The sequence below is a fragment of the Suncus etruscus genome, chromosome 6 (genome assembly GCF_024139225.1).
Source record: "Suncus etruscus isolate mSunEtr1 chromosome 6, mSunEtr1.pri.cur, whole genome shotgun sequence".
NCBI classification, from domain to species: Eukaryota; Metazoa; Chordata; class Mammalia; order Eulipotyphla; family Soricidae; genus Suncus; species Suncus etruscus.
Window position 1 is genome coordinate 88,757,313 of NC_064853.1, and position 18,119 is coordinate 88,775,431.

At 42.5% G+C, this 18,119-nt stretch overlaps 1 protein-coding gene and 1 non-coding gene across 2 annotated transcripts in view; both read left to right on the plus strand.

Annotated features, from left to right (window-relative positions):
• Positions 1 to 4,452: 4,452 nt before the first annotated feature.
• LOC126013125 (U6 spliceosomal RNA) lies at positions 4,453 to 4,559 on the plus strand. Its single transcript, XR_007497456.1, has one exon. It is a non-coding gene; the product is annotated as a U6 spliceosomal RNA (small nuclear RNA).
• Positions 4,560 to 6,922: 2,363 nt separating this feature from the next.
• Positions 6,923 to 18,119, plus strand: part of MFN1 (mitofusin 1) — a 47,146-nt gene continuing 35,949 nt past the window's right edge. The window contains exons 1-4 of the mRNA XM_049775834.1: positions 6,923 to 7,037; positions 8,939 to 9,054; positions 12,627 to 12,762; positions 17,090 to 17,252. Of these exons, the coding sequence (XP_049631791.1) occupies positions 8,943 to 9,054; positions 12,627 to 12,762; positions 17,090 to 17,252 (411 nt within the window). The 5' untranslated portion in view covers positions 6,923 to 7,037; positions 8,939 to 8,942. The remainder of the gene's footprint in view (positions 7,038 to 8,938; positions 9,055 to 12,626; positions 12,763 to 17,089; positions 17,253 to 18,119) is intronic.

Genomic DNA, 18,119 nt, shown 5'->3' on the forward strand with positions numbered 1-18,119 from the left:
AGAAATGTTGCTGGAGGTGCTCTGAGGACCATATGGTTCCCAAACTATCCCATATGGTTTGGCCTCATGCAGGGCAAGAACCCTACCTGCTGTACAATTGCTCCAGCCCATGTCTAATATTTTAATCTTATTTAATTACTAATTCCTGGTACTTCATAATTTTTTTGTTTGTTTTTTGAGACACACCCGGCAGTGCTCAGGGGTTACTCCTGGCTGTCTGCTCAGAAATAGCTCCTGGCAGGCACAGGGGACCATATGGGACGCCGGGATTCGAATCAACTACCTTAGGTCCTGGGTCGGCTGCTTGCAAGGCAAACACCGCTGTGCTATCTCTCCAGCCCCCAAGTACTTCATAATTAAACTTATTTACTTTTTTTTTTTACTTTTGAAAATAATACAAATCCTACTTCCCAAACTACTATAATTAAGGGGTTTTGTTTATTTTTGGTTTGGGGCTATATCAAAACCATTTCTTGCAAAATATCTTATATATCCACCTGTTTGATGTCTTTTATTTTTTTAATTTTATTGAGACAAATGTGAATTACAAGTCTTACACAGTTGTATTTAAGGTACATAGTGACAGTGAATTAGGGCTACTCCTACCACCAGTGTTGACCTCCCTCCACCATAGTACCCAGCATGCACCCCTTACCTCTACCTTAGCCTCCTGGATTGCTAGTGTAACAGTTCCCTTTTGTGTATAGTTATAGTTTTGTTATAGTTTGGGTCTCTTGATTCTATTGTCGTTGACCTTGGTTTGGGTATTTAGATCTGACCATTTCTTATTTCCACTCAATGCTCCTGAGACTGCTTGGCTGATGGGTTCCATCCACTTTTTTTTTTTTCTCAATTTGCAGGAAGACATAGAAATATGAGGCAGAACAAAATGATTCATGTTATGATTTGTAAAAAAAAAAAAAAAAAGGTGGAAGCCCATGTCTAGAAGCTATAAAGATAAATAAAAGAAGAAAAAGAATGGGGCCGGCACGGTGGCGCTAGAGGTAAGGTGCCTTCCTTGCCTGCTAGCCTAGGACGGACCGCGGTTCGATCCCCCGGTGTCCCATATGGTCCCCCAAGTCAGGAGCGACTTCTGAGTGCATAGCCAGAGTAACCCCTGAGGATTGAACTGAAGGCCTCATACTGAGTCACTATCCTGGCCCTTTTTGGGAAAAGGAATTACCCCTTCCTGTGATAAGGCACTCAATATGCCTGTTGGTCACTCCTGGTAGTGTTCAGGGATTGTGGGAGATAGAACTCTTCTTGGTACCATACAAGGCAAATATCTTAACTCTTGTAATATTTTTTATTTCCCCCCAATGATATTTTATATATTATGGTAATTTAGTAAACAAGAAAATGTTAGTAAATATTTTCTTTCATTTCTCTTTTTTTGTTGTTAGTATTCAACTAAAACATACTCTAATGGCTAAACACAATTCATCCTTTTCCTGTCCTACTATTTACTTCCTTTTCTCTTGAGATGGTTGGGCTATAACCAGCAATACATGTAACTTATTCCTGGCAGGACTTAGAGAACCATTTGTGGTGTTGTGGATTGAATAGCATATAAGACAAGTACCTAACCCCCTGCACTTTCTCTTTTGATGGCCCTCATTTCTGTTCTGAGGTCACACAGGTGATTTGGGCTACACCTAAGTTTTCAGGGGACCATGCTGTTTTGGGGATCAAATTCTTGCATGCAAAACATGCCTGCAATCCTTGAAGTCCCCCCTCTCAAAGCTTATACTTGATTATACATAGCTAAGTATCTCAATATTTTTATTTTCCTAAGACTGTTGGGTCAAAGAAAATTTTGTATTATGAAATTTTGAATTATTTTGAAAAATATTTCCTAATTATGCATGGTTAGTCTCAGGTATCTCCTTGGATACACTAGTATAGTAGCAGGCTGGGGGTTTGGCTCAACAATGAATCACAAGTCCTTCAGGAATGAGGATTGGATTCAGTTCCGAGCACCATCACCCTTCTTCCCAACGAATAAAGGATCCTGGGGCCAGAGAGATAGCACAGCAGTAGGGTGTTTGCCTTGTGCTCAGCTGATCCAGGATGGTCCTGGGTTCATTTCTCAGCATTCCATATGGTTCCCCAAGGCTGCCAGGAGCAATTTCTGACCACAGAAGCAGGACTAACCACTGAACACTGCCAGGTGTGGCCCAAAAACAAAAAACAAAGGCTCCACAAACAAAACTAAAGAGGAACCCTGTTGGATATTGGACCCAGTTCATTTAAAACTAATCTAGTGGGGCCGGAGCAGTAGCACAAGCGGTAGGGCATTTGCCTTGCACACACTAATCTAGGACGGACTTCGGTTTGATCCTCGGGCTTCCCATATGGTCCCCAAGCCAGGAACAATTTCTGAGCACATAGCCTGAGTGTCACTGGGTGTGGCCCAAAAGCAAAAACAAACAATAAAAAAACCCAAAATAAACTAAACTAATCTACTGGAAAGTAAAAGCTTTGCTGGGAAAGTTTTCGTGATTTAGGTCTACAATCAGTTGACTTTATTTTTGGTTTTGGGCCACACCCCGTGGTGCTAATTGGTTACTCCTGGCTCTGTGCTCAGAAATAGCTTCTGGCAGGCTCTGGGGACCATATGGGTTGTGTAGGACCCAACCCAGGCCTGTCCCAGGTTAGCCATGTGCATGGCAAATGCCCTACCACTGTGCTATTGCTCCAGTCCAATCAGTTGACTTTTTTTTTTGTTTTTGTTTTTGGGTCACACCTGGCAGCACTCCGGGGTTATTCCTGGCTCTATACTCAGAAATCACTCCTGGCGGCTCGGGGGACCATATGGGATGCCGAGATTTGAACCAATGACCTTCTGCATGAAAGGCAAACACCTTACCTCCATGCTATCTCTCCGGCCCTAATCAGTTGACTTTATTTAAAGAAGACACCCAGTTTAATCTGTGCAGGCTTAATCTAATTAATTAAAAGGCCTTAATAGAAGAATTGAGATTTTCCTAAAAAGAAATTCTGCTGGTGGACTACAATGTCAGTTCCAGTCAAAAAAATTTTATTTGGGGGTCAGAGTGGTGGTGCAGGCCATAAGGTGTCTTGCCTTGCATATGCTAGCCTAGGACAGACCGCAGTTCAATTCCCCGGCATCCCATATGGTCCCCCAAGCCAGGAGTGACCAGGAGTAGTCGTCCCTGAGCATCACCAGTTGTGGCCCAAAATTAATTTTTTTAAATTTTGATCTTTTTTTTTCTTTTTTGCTTTTTGGCAACTGTGTTTTTCCTGAATACTTTTCTAAAATAATAGTGTTATTATTGTCTGACCCAATCTTCTCATCCCCCTCAAAGGTAAGAAATTTATTATGATGAACTGGTGTATGTGATTTGAAGGGTTAACTAGACAAATCCTAAATTATTAGAGCAAAGCCATCAAAGGACAAAGGAAAGTCAGAGCACCACAGGTCTTGAGCAGTGAGTGCATCTCTAGACCCAGGAACTGTACCAAGCCCCAGCTGGCCGAATCTTACTAGCAATGGCCTTGGACCAGCTGATGACTACTTTAGTACAATTCCCCAAATAAAAACAAGTAAGACTTTTGGGGCCGAAGCGGTGGTGCAGCGGTAGGGCATCTGCCTTGCATGCAGCTGACCTAGGACAGACTGCGGTTTGATCCCCCAGCATCCCATATGGTCCCCCAAGCCAGGAGCGATTTCTGAGTGCATAGCCAGGAGTAACACAAGCTTCACCAGGTCTAGGTCAAAAAACAAAAGAAGGAAGGAAAAGGAAGGAAGGAAGGAAGGAAGGAAAGAAGGAAGGAAGGAAGGAAGGAAGGAAGGAAGGAAGGAAGGAAGGAAGGAAGGAAGGAAGGAAGGAAGGAAGGAAGGAAGGAAGGAAGGAAAAGGCAAGGCTGAGATGAGGACACTCAGCACATAAAATGAGTGTGACCCAAAAACAATACAAAACAAAAATTTCCTAAATTCTCCTCTTACTAAATTATATATTCATAGGATTTTTCTAGTTCATGCACATTTTTTTTTTTGTTTTTGGGCCACACCAAGCGGTGCTCAGGGGTTACTCCTGGCTATCTGCTCAGAAATAGCTTCTGGCAGGCACGGGGAACCATATGGGATGCCGGGATTCAAACCAACCACCTTAGGTCCTGGATTGACTGCTTGCAAGGCAAACGCTGCTCCGGCCCCATTCATGTACATTTTTATTTTTTATTTTTATTTATTTATTTATTTATTATTTGTGTGTGTGTGTGTGTGTGTGTGTGTGTGTGTGTGTGTGTGTGTGGTTTTTGGGTCACACCCGGCAGTGCTCAGGGGTTTTTCCTGGCTCTGTGCTCAGAAATTGCTCCTGGCATATGGAATGCAGGATTCGAACCGATGACCTTCTGCATGAAAGGCAAACACTTTACCTCCATGCTATCTCTCCAGCCCCCATGTACATTTTTAAATGTATCGACAAAGTGCTCGCTTTGGCAGCACATATACTAAAATTGGAATGATACAGAGAAGATTAGCATGGCCCCTGTGCAAGGATGGCTTGCAAAATGGTGAAGCGTTCCATATAAAAGAAAAAAATATGTATAGACAAAGAATTATTCAGACTACTAATTTTTGAAATGTATATACCTGTAAAAAAGAAATAGTTTTGAAATTTTTATCCATTTATTGTTTATAATTTTGCAGAATTTTATGAGTTTACTTTATAAATCTGTTTGTAGGTGTCACCACTCCCACAATAAATTTTTGGGGACCACACCTGATGGTGCTCAAGGAGTACTTTTGGCTCTGAGCTCAGGAATCACTCCTGGTGGGCTTAGGAGACCATATGGGATGCCAGGGATCAAACCCAAATCAGCTGCCTGCAAGGCACACGCCCTGCCCTACTCCCTATGCTATTGCTCTGGCCCTCCACAATAAAATTTTTTTGTTTTTGTTTTTGGGCCATACCCAGTGACGCTCAGGGGTTACCCCTGGCTATACTCTCAGAAATCGCTCAGATACCAAAAAAACAACAAACAAAAAACAAAAATAACAACAAAAAAAACTGGATAGAATTTCTCTACAATATAGTACAGTTCTCAACCATCTGTTCACAGACCATTGCATGTCTGCAGATGTAAAAAATTTGAACATCATTCGTCTTATAGCTTCGCTGTAACTGTGGTGCAGGATGGTAAGCAGGGCAGGGGCTGGTCTGTGGGTGTAAAGAGGTTGAAGAATGCTGGTCTAGGATACACAGAAAAACCATACAGAGTTCTTTTTTCTTTTCTTGGTTTTGGGACTGCATCTGGCAGTGCCCAAGGCTTTCTTCTGTTCCTGGTTCTCAAGGGACCATGCTGTACAATAGAACTTCTTTTGTCTCCAAAGTAAACTTTTACAATGTAAATTGGACTGTATTAATTCCCAGACTTAGAGATGTTGCACTTAGAATAAGATCTAAAATTCTGATCTTATCCTATATGATTACTAAACAAACCTCTCTATTTCCCAAATTTCTTTTGTTCTTCCTTTCTCCTCCCTACATTCCAGACATTCTGGCTCCCCCCTCCTCCCCAACTGATCATAGCAATCTCTTCTCCAGGGGCCTTTAGTCTTCCTGTTTCCACTATTTAGGACACTATTACAAGGATTTGCTTCCTGCGAAAGAGCAAGGAAATATCAACTTCTCAGAAAGGACCTGCCTATGTTGCTGAGTCTTATTTTCTTTTAGAGTAAACGAAGTCCTTTGCTTTTTTTATTTTTCCATTCAGAGAAGCAAGCACAGCCTAAAATAAATTTTCATTGCATTTCCTGCTGATATTCATCTATCCCAACAGAAGAAAAGTATTTATCCAGATCTTTCTAGGTATCTGGCACTATTTCAAACAGTACTGTCAATCCATTTTATTTTCAAAGCAACCTATAAACTATGTCGAATGTAGTTTTTTATTTTTTTCCTCCTGGCTCCCCCGAATGTAGTTTTTTAAAATTCAATTCTAAATGTTGAGGAAAATACACAATACAGAAATGTTTGGGGTTTCACACTGGCCAAAAGCCTACCCTCTCCTCCAACATTCCCATCATTTGGAGCTGATCAGAAAGGTGTACCTGGCTTTAGAGATGAAATATCCGAAGCTCAGAAAGGTGAAAAATATTTTGCAAAAGAGCATCGCACCTGCCAGCTCTCCCAAGACATCCTTCACACTTTCATTTAGCTCTAAACAGTCTAGCAATTGCATCTGACCGAGGACGTCAGAAATGCGCACTCCCAGGCGCACCTCTGACCTAATTGACCAAGAGTTGAACTTTTATTTTAACAAGATCACTTGGCAATCCCTAAATACAAAGTTTGAGAAGCACTAGTCAAGGATGCAATGAACTGAGGCCACCTCCTAAGTAATTCCTTTTTCTCTTCCCATTTCTTCATTCTTTTCTTTTGTTTGTTTGTTTGTTTGTGTCACACCCGGCAGCGCTCAGGGGTTACTTCTGGCTCTATGCTCAGAAATCGCTCCTGGCAAGCTCAGGAGACCTTTCTTCATTCTTTTCACTTAATCTCTTTCCTTTCCCTTCTCTCTCTAAAGGTGGAGCAAAAGTCTCTCAGGCATTGCTGCCGGCCTTGCAAAGAAAGGTGCAATGTCACTTTCTTGCCATTCCCCCGATACCAGCTCCTCTAAGACTTCGTCTGGCAGCCTTGACTAGCCTGCCTAAACCGAGCATTATTAGCTGGAAAACACTGAAAAGCGAAGGCAGGAAAAATGTTTTACCTTGGAAGGTGAGAGAGAGAGAGAGGAAAAAAAAAAAACCCTTTCTTCCCTGCCAACTTCTCCTGCCCGACAATGGCCTAACCTTCTGCCCTTAAGAAAAATGGCGGCCGGCGCACACGCACTTCCGGCCGCGGAGCCAATCCGAGCGAGGCGGGTCACGGGACCGGAAGGGCCCGCCCTGTCGGCGCTCCTCCCTTGTCCCCGGCGTCCGGAGCTCGAGAGAGAGAGGATGAGGCGGCGAGCGGAGAGCTGGGGCTGAAGCGCGGTTGCTGGGTGACCGACCCAGTCGGAGCCGGGACCGGGTGAGTGAGTGAGTTGACAGTGGCTTCGGGGGGGCGGGCGGGTGATGACCTTCGTGCGACCGGGAAGCGGAGAATCTCTGTGCCGGGACGCCGCCGCCGCCGCCGTGGGAGCAGACGGGCTCTCTGCTGGCTTGGCCCGGCGGCCGGGTTGGGCCCGCGGAGTCCGCGAGGCCGGAGCCCGGGCGGGACCCAGCGCCAGCACGCGGGGGGAGGTCGCCGTGGCCGTGGCCGTGGCCGTGGTTGGTCGAAGCTCTCCTGCGCCCGGCCTGTGTCCTGCGTGGAAGGCCGCTGCCCCCCACGGAGCTCTTCCAGCTCCGTTCCCGGCTGTCACCAACCTGGCCTGGGACTTGGCGTGGGAGCAGAAGTTTTGGGGGAGTGGTGTTTTTTGTTTTCTAGTTTCTTTTCTTCTTTCTTTTCTTTGCTTTTTCCTTTTTTTGGTTTTCTTGTCTCCCCCAGAAAATGCCAGAGCAAGTTTGTATTTTTTTTTCTTCTTCTTCTTCTAACTCCCCCCCCCCCCCCTTCTCCGTCCCCTCTCTCTCTTTTGGGACTTTGGAGATATTTCTTATTCTAGCTCCATCGTTGCCTCCTAGCTGGGGAAAAGTTCTGGTTGCCTCTGATCGTGGAACTGATTGCTACCACACACACACACAAACACACAAGTCGGGTTGTCTTTGATCGTGGAACTGATTGCTACCACACACACACTGATTTCTAACACACACAACTTTGCAAAGCGCACACACACACCTTTGCAAAGCCCGCACATACCTGGCGCCCCACTGTTGGGGAATTGGACTTGTTGGACACCTCTGCATGATATCACCCTGTATAACACCCCCACACACACACACGCCTTTGCAAAGCCCGCACACACCTGGCATTGGGGAATTGGACTTCTTGGACACCTCTGCATGACATCACCCCGTATAACCACAGCGAGTTGCAGCTTGGCCAGCTGGAGAATTGGAATTTTGCAACCCAGAGTGGTGGCGAAGTGTCACTCAGACTAGGTCTCTGAATGAAACGTGACTCACCCCCCCCACCCCTCCAGTAGAAAATTGGGAAATGAATCCACTTTAGAAGGTGTCATTAATTTGCACGATTTGATCAGTTTTCGTTGGTGGGTTGCTCTTCTCATTCTTTTTTTTTTTATATGTAAAGTATCTTTATTTAAACACCGTGATTACAAATATAATTGTAGTTCTGTGATTACAGTCATGTAAAGAAAACCCCTCTTCACCAGTGCAGGATTCCCACCACCAATTTCCCAAATCTATCTACTCCCCACCCCACCCACACCTGTACTTAAGACAGGCTTTCTTTTTCCCTCATTCATTCACATTGTTATGATAGTTTTCAGTGTAGTTATTTCTCTAACCGCACTTATCACTCTATATGGTGAGCTTCATGTCATGAGCTGCACCTACATGGGAAGATGGGGGGAAATAAGGGTTGGGACTGAGGCAGTAAAATATTAGAAATGAGATTTGTAGGGCAGTATCAAGGTCACAATACAAGATGGATGTTATGGATATATAAAATATATGCATACAATACTATCAATAGGAAAACAAGGAGAAAAAAATTCCAGTGACTGTCCCAACATAAACCAGTACTAAAACGGCCCGGCCTCCTTCCAAAGCGCATTTCCATTAGTGTAGGGAGAGGTAGGGGGGAAGCTTGAGGACCACTAAGAGTCCACCTGAACCCACTTCTGGCCATCTGAGCTGGCACCCAGGGAAGGCTGAAGTCAGGAGAAAAAGACAAGGACAGCTGGGGGCCTGCCAAGCCTCCCAGCACTCCCCAGGCCAGGGAGAAGGGCTCTGGTATGGGGCCTCCCCAAACCCCATACCTGGCAGCTCTTCTCATTCTTGACCTTACCCCCCTCTTGCCTCCTCCAGCATCATGGCCGAATCCACTTCTCCACTGAAGCACTTTGTGCTGGCGAAGAAGGCAATTACTTCTATCTTTGATCAGTTACTGGAGTTTGTCACTGAAGGATCACATTTTGTTGAAGGTTGGTTTTTCTCAGTTCTTCAAGTTGGGACTATTAAAAAGTACGCTATTATTTTACCCTATATTGACACATACTTTGGCATTGAGAAATACCAAAACAAAATCATAATCTAATCTCCCAAAGTGGAAGATTAAGGAGTATTAAAAAAAGCTTATGAATGTTTTAGGGAGGTGTTGCTCTAATCAGTCGGCCTCATTTACTTCTCATGCCAACACTGAAGCAGTTTTAATTTTTTTGTTGGGGGCAGCCTGGTTATGCCTTATGGTGCTCAGGTGCAGAGGATCAAACTGGGTTTAGCTGTATGCAAGTCAAGTTCTTTAGTCTCTGTACTGTCTCTCCAATCCTGAGACAAAATTTAATAATTGATTTTAGGTATTTATTTTTATTTTGAGGTTCTGTGATGCTCAGGGCTTACTCCTCGCTCTGTATTCTGGGAATACTCCTGGTAGTGCTTGGAGGACCATGTGGGGGCATAGGAGATTGAGTTCAATTTTATTGTTTTTATGAATTTTCCTTTTTTTTTTTTGGTTTTTGGGCCACACCTGGCGGTGCTCAGAGGTTACTCCTGGCTGTCTGCTCAGAAATAGCTCCTGGCAGGCACGGGGGACCATATGGGACATCAGGATTCAAACCAACCACCTTTGGTCCTGGATCGGTTGCTTGCAAGGCAAACGCCGCTGTGCTATCTCTCCGGACCCGAATTTTATTTTTTTTTAATTAAAATATTTTTTTAATTTTAAAGATGAAAATTAAATACCCTAATCCCTGTCCTAGGTTCTCAGGCCTTGATTTTAAAGATGAAGCACAGAAAAGTATGCCAACTTGCCCAAAATTAGACAACTGGTAGATAAGTGTCCAGATTAATGATCAGGTAACCTGGGGCCGGCGAGGTTGCCCTAGACATAAGGTGTCTGCCTTGCAAGTGCTAGCCAAGGAAAGATCTCCCAGCATCCCATATGGTCCCCCCAAGCCTGGGGCAATTTCTGAGCACTTAGCCAGAAGTAACCCCTGAGCATCAAAAATGGGTGTGGCCCGAAAAACCAAAAAATAAATGACCAGGTAACCCACATTGAGCTCTTGCCTGACTTTTCTTTTTTCCTTCAGTGCCTGGGATTGATCCCAGAACTTCCTTATACATGCAAGGCATGTTCTCTATCTAGCCCCACATCTCTACTTCCTTCTCCAGTCTAAGTGGAGATCTCAATATTTTATGGAAGTGCTCAACCTCTGAGTACATTCTTTGCATGTAAGAGGCTAGGATCAATCCCAGGCACTGCATGGTCTCTCAAGCTTGAGCTGAAGAGTTATGCCCTACTCCTCCCCTACAAGTTCTTCTGGGTGTGGCCCAAGGCAATCTCAGAACTCTCTTATCTGCTGGTTGATAATAGGATACTTTGGCAAAGTGGAAAAGGATGCCTTATCTTTACTGACTTGGTACTGAAGTGAAAGTACTTTGGATAGGGCCCTTTGCCTTGCATTAGGCCAGTGCTTGTCAAATAGTGGGGCAAACACAGTCATAACAAGCTAAGCCCCTGTTTATGTCTCTGATGCCTCTGGAGCTGAGAGTTGCTGTGTCCTGCTTCAAACCCCGCTTCGAAAAGCTATGCATTGCAAAACGTGCTCATTGTAGCCATTAATCCAGACATCACCTCTGATTAAAAACTCAGCTCAAATTATTTTATATATATATATTTTGCATTTTAAAGTTTTTTGTTTTTTTGTTTTTTGTTTTTTTGTTTTTCGTTTTGGGGTCACACCCAGCGGTGCTCCGGGGTTACTCCTGGCTCTATGCTCAGAAATAGCTCCTGGCAGGCACAGAGGACCATATGGGACACCGGGATTCAAACCAACCACCTTTGGTCCTGGATCGGCTGCTTGCAAGGCAAACGCCACTGTGCTATCTCTCCGGGCCCTAAAGTTTTTTTTTTTTAAAATAAAGATACTATTTACAGTCACGCGAAAAAAAAAAAATGGTTTCTTCTTCCTAGGAGGGCATGGCAGAAAATAATGGAGAGCACCTCATTAGGCCAACCCACATTTGATCTTTGCATCCTATATGATTTCCTGGAGATCACTAGGAGTGATCTATGTATACAAAGCCAAGAATAAACCCTGAGCACACGTGTATGGTCCCCACCCACCAGCCAGCCTCCTTTATTCCCCCCAATTTACATAATTTTGTAAGAGAATTTTGCATTGTAAGGCATCAAACATAGGGCTTCTCACATTCAAACAGTTCTATTTCTGAATTACATTCCAGCTTCTTGGTTTGTAAAACTGCATGTCCATAAAGCATATGATGAAAAAGGGTTCTATAAACTTTTACAGTAGTAACAGGAAATGCCTTGGTAGATTAATGGAATCAAGCTTTTTTCCTTATTCCTCCTAGTTCTCCCTTACCTTATTGTGAGCTTGCCAGAAGGGGATTTGCATTATTTTGTTCCTAACACAAAATTCAACACAATTAAGATTTTGTTGTTAAAGGAGAACAAAGAAAGGGAAAAGTACAGAATCTTTGATTCCAGTTTGGAAAGAATTTGGGCTGGCATAGTGACTTTTTGCTTGTTTGATTTGTTTTTGGATCATACCCGGCAATGTTCAGGGTTTACTCCTGGCTTTGCATTCAGGAATTATTCTTGGTGGTGCTCAAGAAACCATATAGGATGCTGGGGTTTGAACCTGAGTCAGCCATATGTAAGTCAAGCACCCTACCCACTGTACTCTCTCACTAGGCTCAGGCATAGTGACAGATATTTTCTAAAAATGTTGATGGAAAGGAAAATAAAGTTTAATATTTTCTGGATACTTAGCATGTTATAGATTGAACGTTATATTAGGAGCTCTGTGAATAGCAGCATATATTTCTAAATTTGATTTAAGTGGTACTAGAAAAGTGTTGCAAAAAAAAAAAGACATCATAATAAAATAGAGAAATAAGGGCTGGAGAGATAGCACAGTGGTAGGGCATTTGCCTTGCATGTGGCCAACCCTCGATGGACTTTGGTTTGAGTCCTGGCAGCATCCCAAATGGTTCCCTGAGCCTGCCCGGAGTGATTTCTGAGCGCAGTGAGGAGTAATCTCTGAGTACCACCAGGTGTGACCCAAAAGCCAAAATGAGAAAACAAAAAACAAAATAGAGAAATAATGAATAACAGATGAATGTAATAATACTTAAGTCAGTTTTATCATTATTTGCCAGATTATACAGTTTACTCATGCACCTGAAAAGTATGAGATCTGTAAGACTTAAATCTTTTTGTTTGTTTGTATGTTTGTTTTTGGGTCACACCCAGAGGCCCTCAGGGTGTGACCTTGCAAGCAGCTGATCCAGGACGGATGGTGGTTTGAATCCTGGCATCCCATATGGTCCCCCGTTTCTGCCAGTAGTAACCCCTGAGCACCACTGAGTGTGACCCAAAAACCAAAAAAAAAATTCTATTAATAAGCACTATATTGTGTGTTGTATGAGTGATATGTTAATATAGAACAAAGCAAAAATCATGCAAATCTTAGGGTATTGTATAAGTAATATAATTTTATTTTATATTTCTAATACCATTTCAACTTTCTAGGAACTTACAAGAATCCAGAACTTGATCGAATAGCTACTGAAGATGATCTATATGAAATACTGGGGTATAAAAACAAGCTTTCCATCATAGGTGAGGTTCTGTCTCGGAGACACATGAAAGTGGCATTTTTTGGCAGGTAATCCTTCCATTATTTCTTCTCAAGGGTAGTTTCCACTTTTCAAACAAATGTCATAGTCACATTTTTGTTTCTGATGTTTCAAGAAGTGACATTTTTCCGTTCTCTCCACAGCAGTTTCTGCTTATGTTAAATGTTCAAGCTATTAGCATATAGAAGGAAAAGTGTTTATTTAGCTCCTAGTATTGAAGGAAACTTTATGGTCACTTATGTTTTTATCTTTTTTTTCTTTTTTTTTTTGGTTTTTGGGTCACACCCATTTGACGCTCAGGGGTTACTCCTGGCTATGCGCTCAGAAATCTCCCCTGGCTTGGGGGGACCATATGGGTCACCGGGGGGATCGAAATGCAGTCCATCCTACGCTAGCACTTGCAAGGCAGACACCTTACCTCTAGCGCCACCTTCCTGGCCCCATGTTTTTATCTTTTAAAGGTTTGCATCTGTAAGATTGTTAAGGGGCCGGGCGGTGGCGCTAAAGGTAAGGTGCCTGCCTTGCCTGCGCTAGCCTTGGACGGACCGCGGTTCGATCCCCCGGTGTCCCATATGGTCCCCCAAGCCAGGAGCAACTTCTGAGCATATAGCCAGGAGTAACCCCTGAGCGTTACCGGGTGTGGCCCAAAAACCAAAAAAAAAAAAAAAAAAGATTGTTAAGAGAACTACAGACGAGAGAGGCTTAATTTATAGTTTACTATTTTAAGTTTATGTTGATTAAAGTTTACATCTTCTAAAAGGATTCTCAGTCATAGTTCCCAGAGAGTAAGACACACCCTTTATTAAGCTGGCCACGCTGAAAGATTAATCTCCACCATAACTTTAGTTACATAGTAAATATATATACTATATATATATATATATACACACATATATATGTATTATACTATATACTTATGTTTGTCTAGGCATTGAGAATATATAGACAGAAGACTGGGCTAATTTTGATTGCTCAAATAACATGTTCTATTGTACCAATAAAAGTATTTACATGGGCCCGGAGAGATAGCACAGCGGTGTTTGCCTTGCAAGCAGCCGATCCAGGACCAAAGGTGGTTGGTTCAAATCCCGGTGTCCCATATGGTCCCCCGTGCCTGCCAGGAGCTATTTCTGAGCAGAGACAGCCAGGAGTTACCCCTGAGCACTGCTGGGTGTGACCCAAAAACCAAAAAAAAAAAAAAAAGTATTTACATACTTAAGTATGTATTATAGGCTTACAGACTATCTTCCATTTTAACATTTTTTGTGCTTTTCTCATGGCTATGATTTCCTGTGTCAATCTTTGTTTATTAGTTGTATTCTTTTCTCATCCTAAATGTTAACTGCCTCAGAAATCTAATTTATTCTTTTTTATGTTACTGTTGTGGTGCTTGTATGTTTCTGTGGTCTTGTCATCTCAATTTTATTTCTTTACCAGTAGTACACAGTCCTTGAAAACTTTTCACAAAGCTCTGTTGTTTCATTTATATTTATATTGTCTATCTGCCCCACTCGAGTACATTCTCAAGCCTTATACGTAATTTAGTATGAGGCAGATCCATAAGAGAATGCTTAGCCTAGGTGAAGTAGGAGTGGGAGGAAGCATTCTCCTTGAGAGGATATGACTAGTTGTCCTACCTGAGAAGAAATAGTCACTTTCGATGTGCCTAGGATTTAAAAACCCAGTTTATGCAAAATGCCACAAACAGAAATGAATAGCTACAGATTGTACTGTTTGGAAGTTAATGAGTAGTTCGGATTGGAGCTTTAGGAAACATTGATTAAAGAAGGGAGTAGAAAAGTAAGGGGCATTATTGATCTACACATTTGTATGTTCATAATAAGATAATCAAATAAGATCATAATTGATATACAAATGCTAAGAAAGAGTATTCTTTCATTTTGAAAAATAGCCAGGAGAGAATAAGTGTTATGAGTATGATCTTGGAGATAGAGTGAATGGGATTACACAATAGAAGGAAATTGAAGTAATCTAAGGAATATATTATATTAATTTAAGTCCAGCTTCTAAATTTAAGAAAAGGGCTTGATTAAATCAAGAAGCGTTAAGAGGCCAGGCGTGGCGGTGCACGCCTGTAGTCCCAGCTATTCGGGAGGCTGAGGCTAGAGGATCGCTTGAGTCCAGGAGTTCTGGGCTGCAGTGCGCTATGCCAATCGGGTGTCTGCACTAAGTTCGGCATCAATATGGTGATCCCCCGGGAGCCGGGGACCACCAGGTTGCCTAAGCGGGGTGAACCGGCCCAGGTCGGAAACGGAGCAGGTCAAAGCTTCCTTGCTGATATGTAGTGGGATCGCACCTGTGCATAGGCACTGCACTCCAGCCTGGGCAACATAGGGAGACCCTGTCTCTAGAAAAGAAGAAAAAAAGAACCATACAAGAGTATATTGTGCTGGTCTGGGGATTGATTATCTTGAAAAGATAAGAGACTATCTAAAAAAGGATTCATGGTTGATTATTTTTTTATTTATGAAAGAGTTTGTTAAACAGTTTGACTTTACATAATATAGATGTTCACCTTTGGAGCCCAAAAGGTATAAAGTGGGTTTATTTAAAAGGCAGTTGGGTTAAAAGTGAGGGAGCGGAGTGATGGCACAAGGCATCTGTGTTGCGCACCCTAACCTAGGAGGGTAAGGCATCTGCGTTGTGCACGCTAACCTAGGAAGAACCGGGATTCGTCCCATATGGTCCCCCAAGCCAGAGGCGATTTCTGAGTGCATAGCCCTGAGCATCACTGGGTGTGGCCCAAAAAACAAAACAAAACAAAAAAAAGGCAGTTGGATATGGGAAACTTAAATAAAAATTCTAGAAAATTTGGAAATCCTGAACTTAAATTGGTGATTGAGGTTACAGAACTTGATGGATGATCCAGGAAATTAGAAAGACTTATTGCTTGTCTTAGGAAGACTTATTGACAGAGTATTTCACATTTTAGGGTTGTAATAGTATAGTAACTCCACGAAGTTTGATTCTGTAGTTGCACAGTACAACTGAGGAATTGATGTGGATTCTGGGCACGAGTTCAAACTATTCCTGAGGATCATGCATAAGGCTTTGTGTATTGATGAGAAGGATTGATTCTAAGGGAGGTCATAAGTGACCATGCAGAATGTGGTGATAGAAGCCAGTGTTAGATGATTAAGGTTCAGTGATCTGGAGTTGATTCATAGGAATGGGAAAATATAGCCAGACTATAAAAACCAAGATGATTAAGCTGAAGGAAAGGAGAAGCATGTTCCTATAAAGATAGGATGCTGTTTGTAAGTCAAACAGAAGCATTATCCTTGCTGTTCTGACCTTAATATATAATAGCCTGGGACTATATAATACTCTTAAGGGCGTGCGTACAGGTGACCCAGGTTCGATTTCCAGCAGTAAAAGTTCCCTGAGCACTGTCAGAATGGTCTTTGACTACAGATCTAGAGGAATAATTTCTGATCACTAGGTATGGTCTCCAAACTAAAACCAAAGAGAGTTCCATTCTGTTCACAAATTACAAGTGTCAGCAAGTTAAAGAGGCCTGGAGATACCTTGTCTTTGCTTAACATCTTTTCCAAAGACGATGTGATGATCAGGGATGGCTCAGTACCTGAAATCAGAATCACCACATGTTGGTATGTGGACAATAATAAAAATGTCTAGAATGTCAAGTGTACCTCTGCTCACTTCTACTTTGACTCCCTTGCTCCACGGCAAACTCTTTTTTTTTTTTGGTTTTTGGGTCACACCCGGCAGTGCTCAGGGGTTACTCCTGGCTGTCTGCTCAGAAATAGCTCCTGGCAGGCACGGGGGACCATATGGGACACCGGGATTTGAACCAACCACCTTTGGTCCTGGATCGGCTGTTTGCAGGCAAACGCTGCTGTGCTATCTCTCCGGGCCCCCCACGGCAAACTCTTAATGGCACTTCTTACTTGGCAAAGCTCCTAGTGCATGTTCTAGAGAACAGGACAAGCTACTCACCTCTTATAACCTGGCTTTGGAAGTCACCCAGTGTCACTTATCACATGTTAGTTGAAACAGTAACAAACCAGTGTGGACTTAAGGACATATTAGACATTAGACTATACCCTATGATGAGAAAATATAATAGATTTGGGGCTGTTATATGGGACCATAAGAAACAAGAAAGATAATCAAGGAGAACTGTATTGGAAAGGTAGGATTTGTTTTCCTCCATTTTTTTTGAAAAGTATATTATTAATATTAAAATGTCCATTTTTTCATAGAAGTACAATCTGTTTAAACAAACTTTGAATTATAAAAATGTTGGCCTTAGACTGAATGTAAGAACAGTTTTTACTGATTTTTTTTTTTTTTTGACTGTTCATTCTTCAGGACTAGCAGTGGAAAGAGCTCTGTTATCAATGCAATGTTATGGGATAGAGTCCTCCCTAGTGGGATTGGCCATACAACAAATTGTTTCCTGAGTGTTGAAGGAACTGATGGAGATAAAGCCTATCTAATGACAGAAGGATCAGATGAAAAGAAGAGTGTGAAGGTATACTCTCTTAACCTTTACATACCTTAACATGTTCTTGAAACAGTGTCTTTATTGGGATCTTTTAAAAAACATTTTGTTTTTGGGCTACACCTGGCAGTGCTCAGAGATCACTCCTGGCAGGGTTTGGGGGACTCTGTATAGTGCCCGGAATCAACCTGGGTTGTCTGTATTCAAGGCATGAACCCAACCTGCTTTATTACCTCTTTGGCCTACTTATAAAAATGTTATATGATGACCTACATGGCGAGACATGGAAGAACCATTCCTATTGTAAGAGAATAAGTAGGGAGAGATAATAGTGTAGGGGTGAGCGGACATGACCCATTTTGATCATTGCCACCACATGGTCTCCTCTTTCCTCTCTGACTCTGCAAATGCCTACAACTGCCCACTTGGCTCCTAGGCACCAAACCTGTAGCCTTGTTGATTATTGCTTGCTGTGGACCCTGGTTCCCTTGAGCACTGCTTGGGGAGCCCTTGTTTCCACTCCCCTCCTGCGAAAAAAAAAGTTCATTAGCTTTAAAAAATATTTATGATAAAAACTTTACTTATATGTGTTGCTATTTTAATCTTAAATATTTTAAAATGAAAAAATTCTTGTATTTTTTTATTTTTGGATCACACTTGGCTGGTGATATTTGGGCTATGTAATGCTTGGAGGTCACCCCTGGCAGTGTTCAGGACACTGCGCAGTGCTAGGGATAGAACTTGAGCCTGTGCAAACTCCCTTGTGTAAAGCTTATGCTCCAGTCTTTTGATCTTTTTTTTTTTTTTTTTTTTGGTAAAATTTGGGCTCCCAATGGCAGTTCCTTACCTTTTCTAAAAAAATACTTAAGGAATTCATCACTCCCTTCCCCCCAAAAC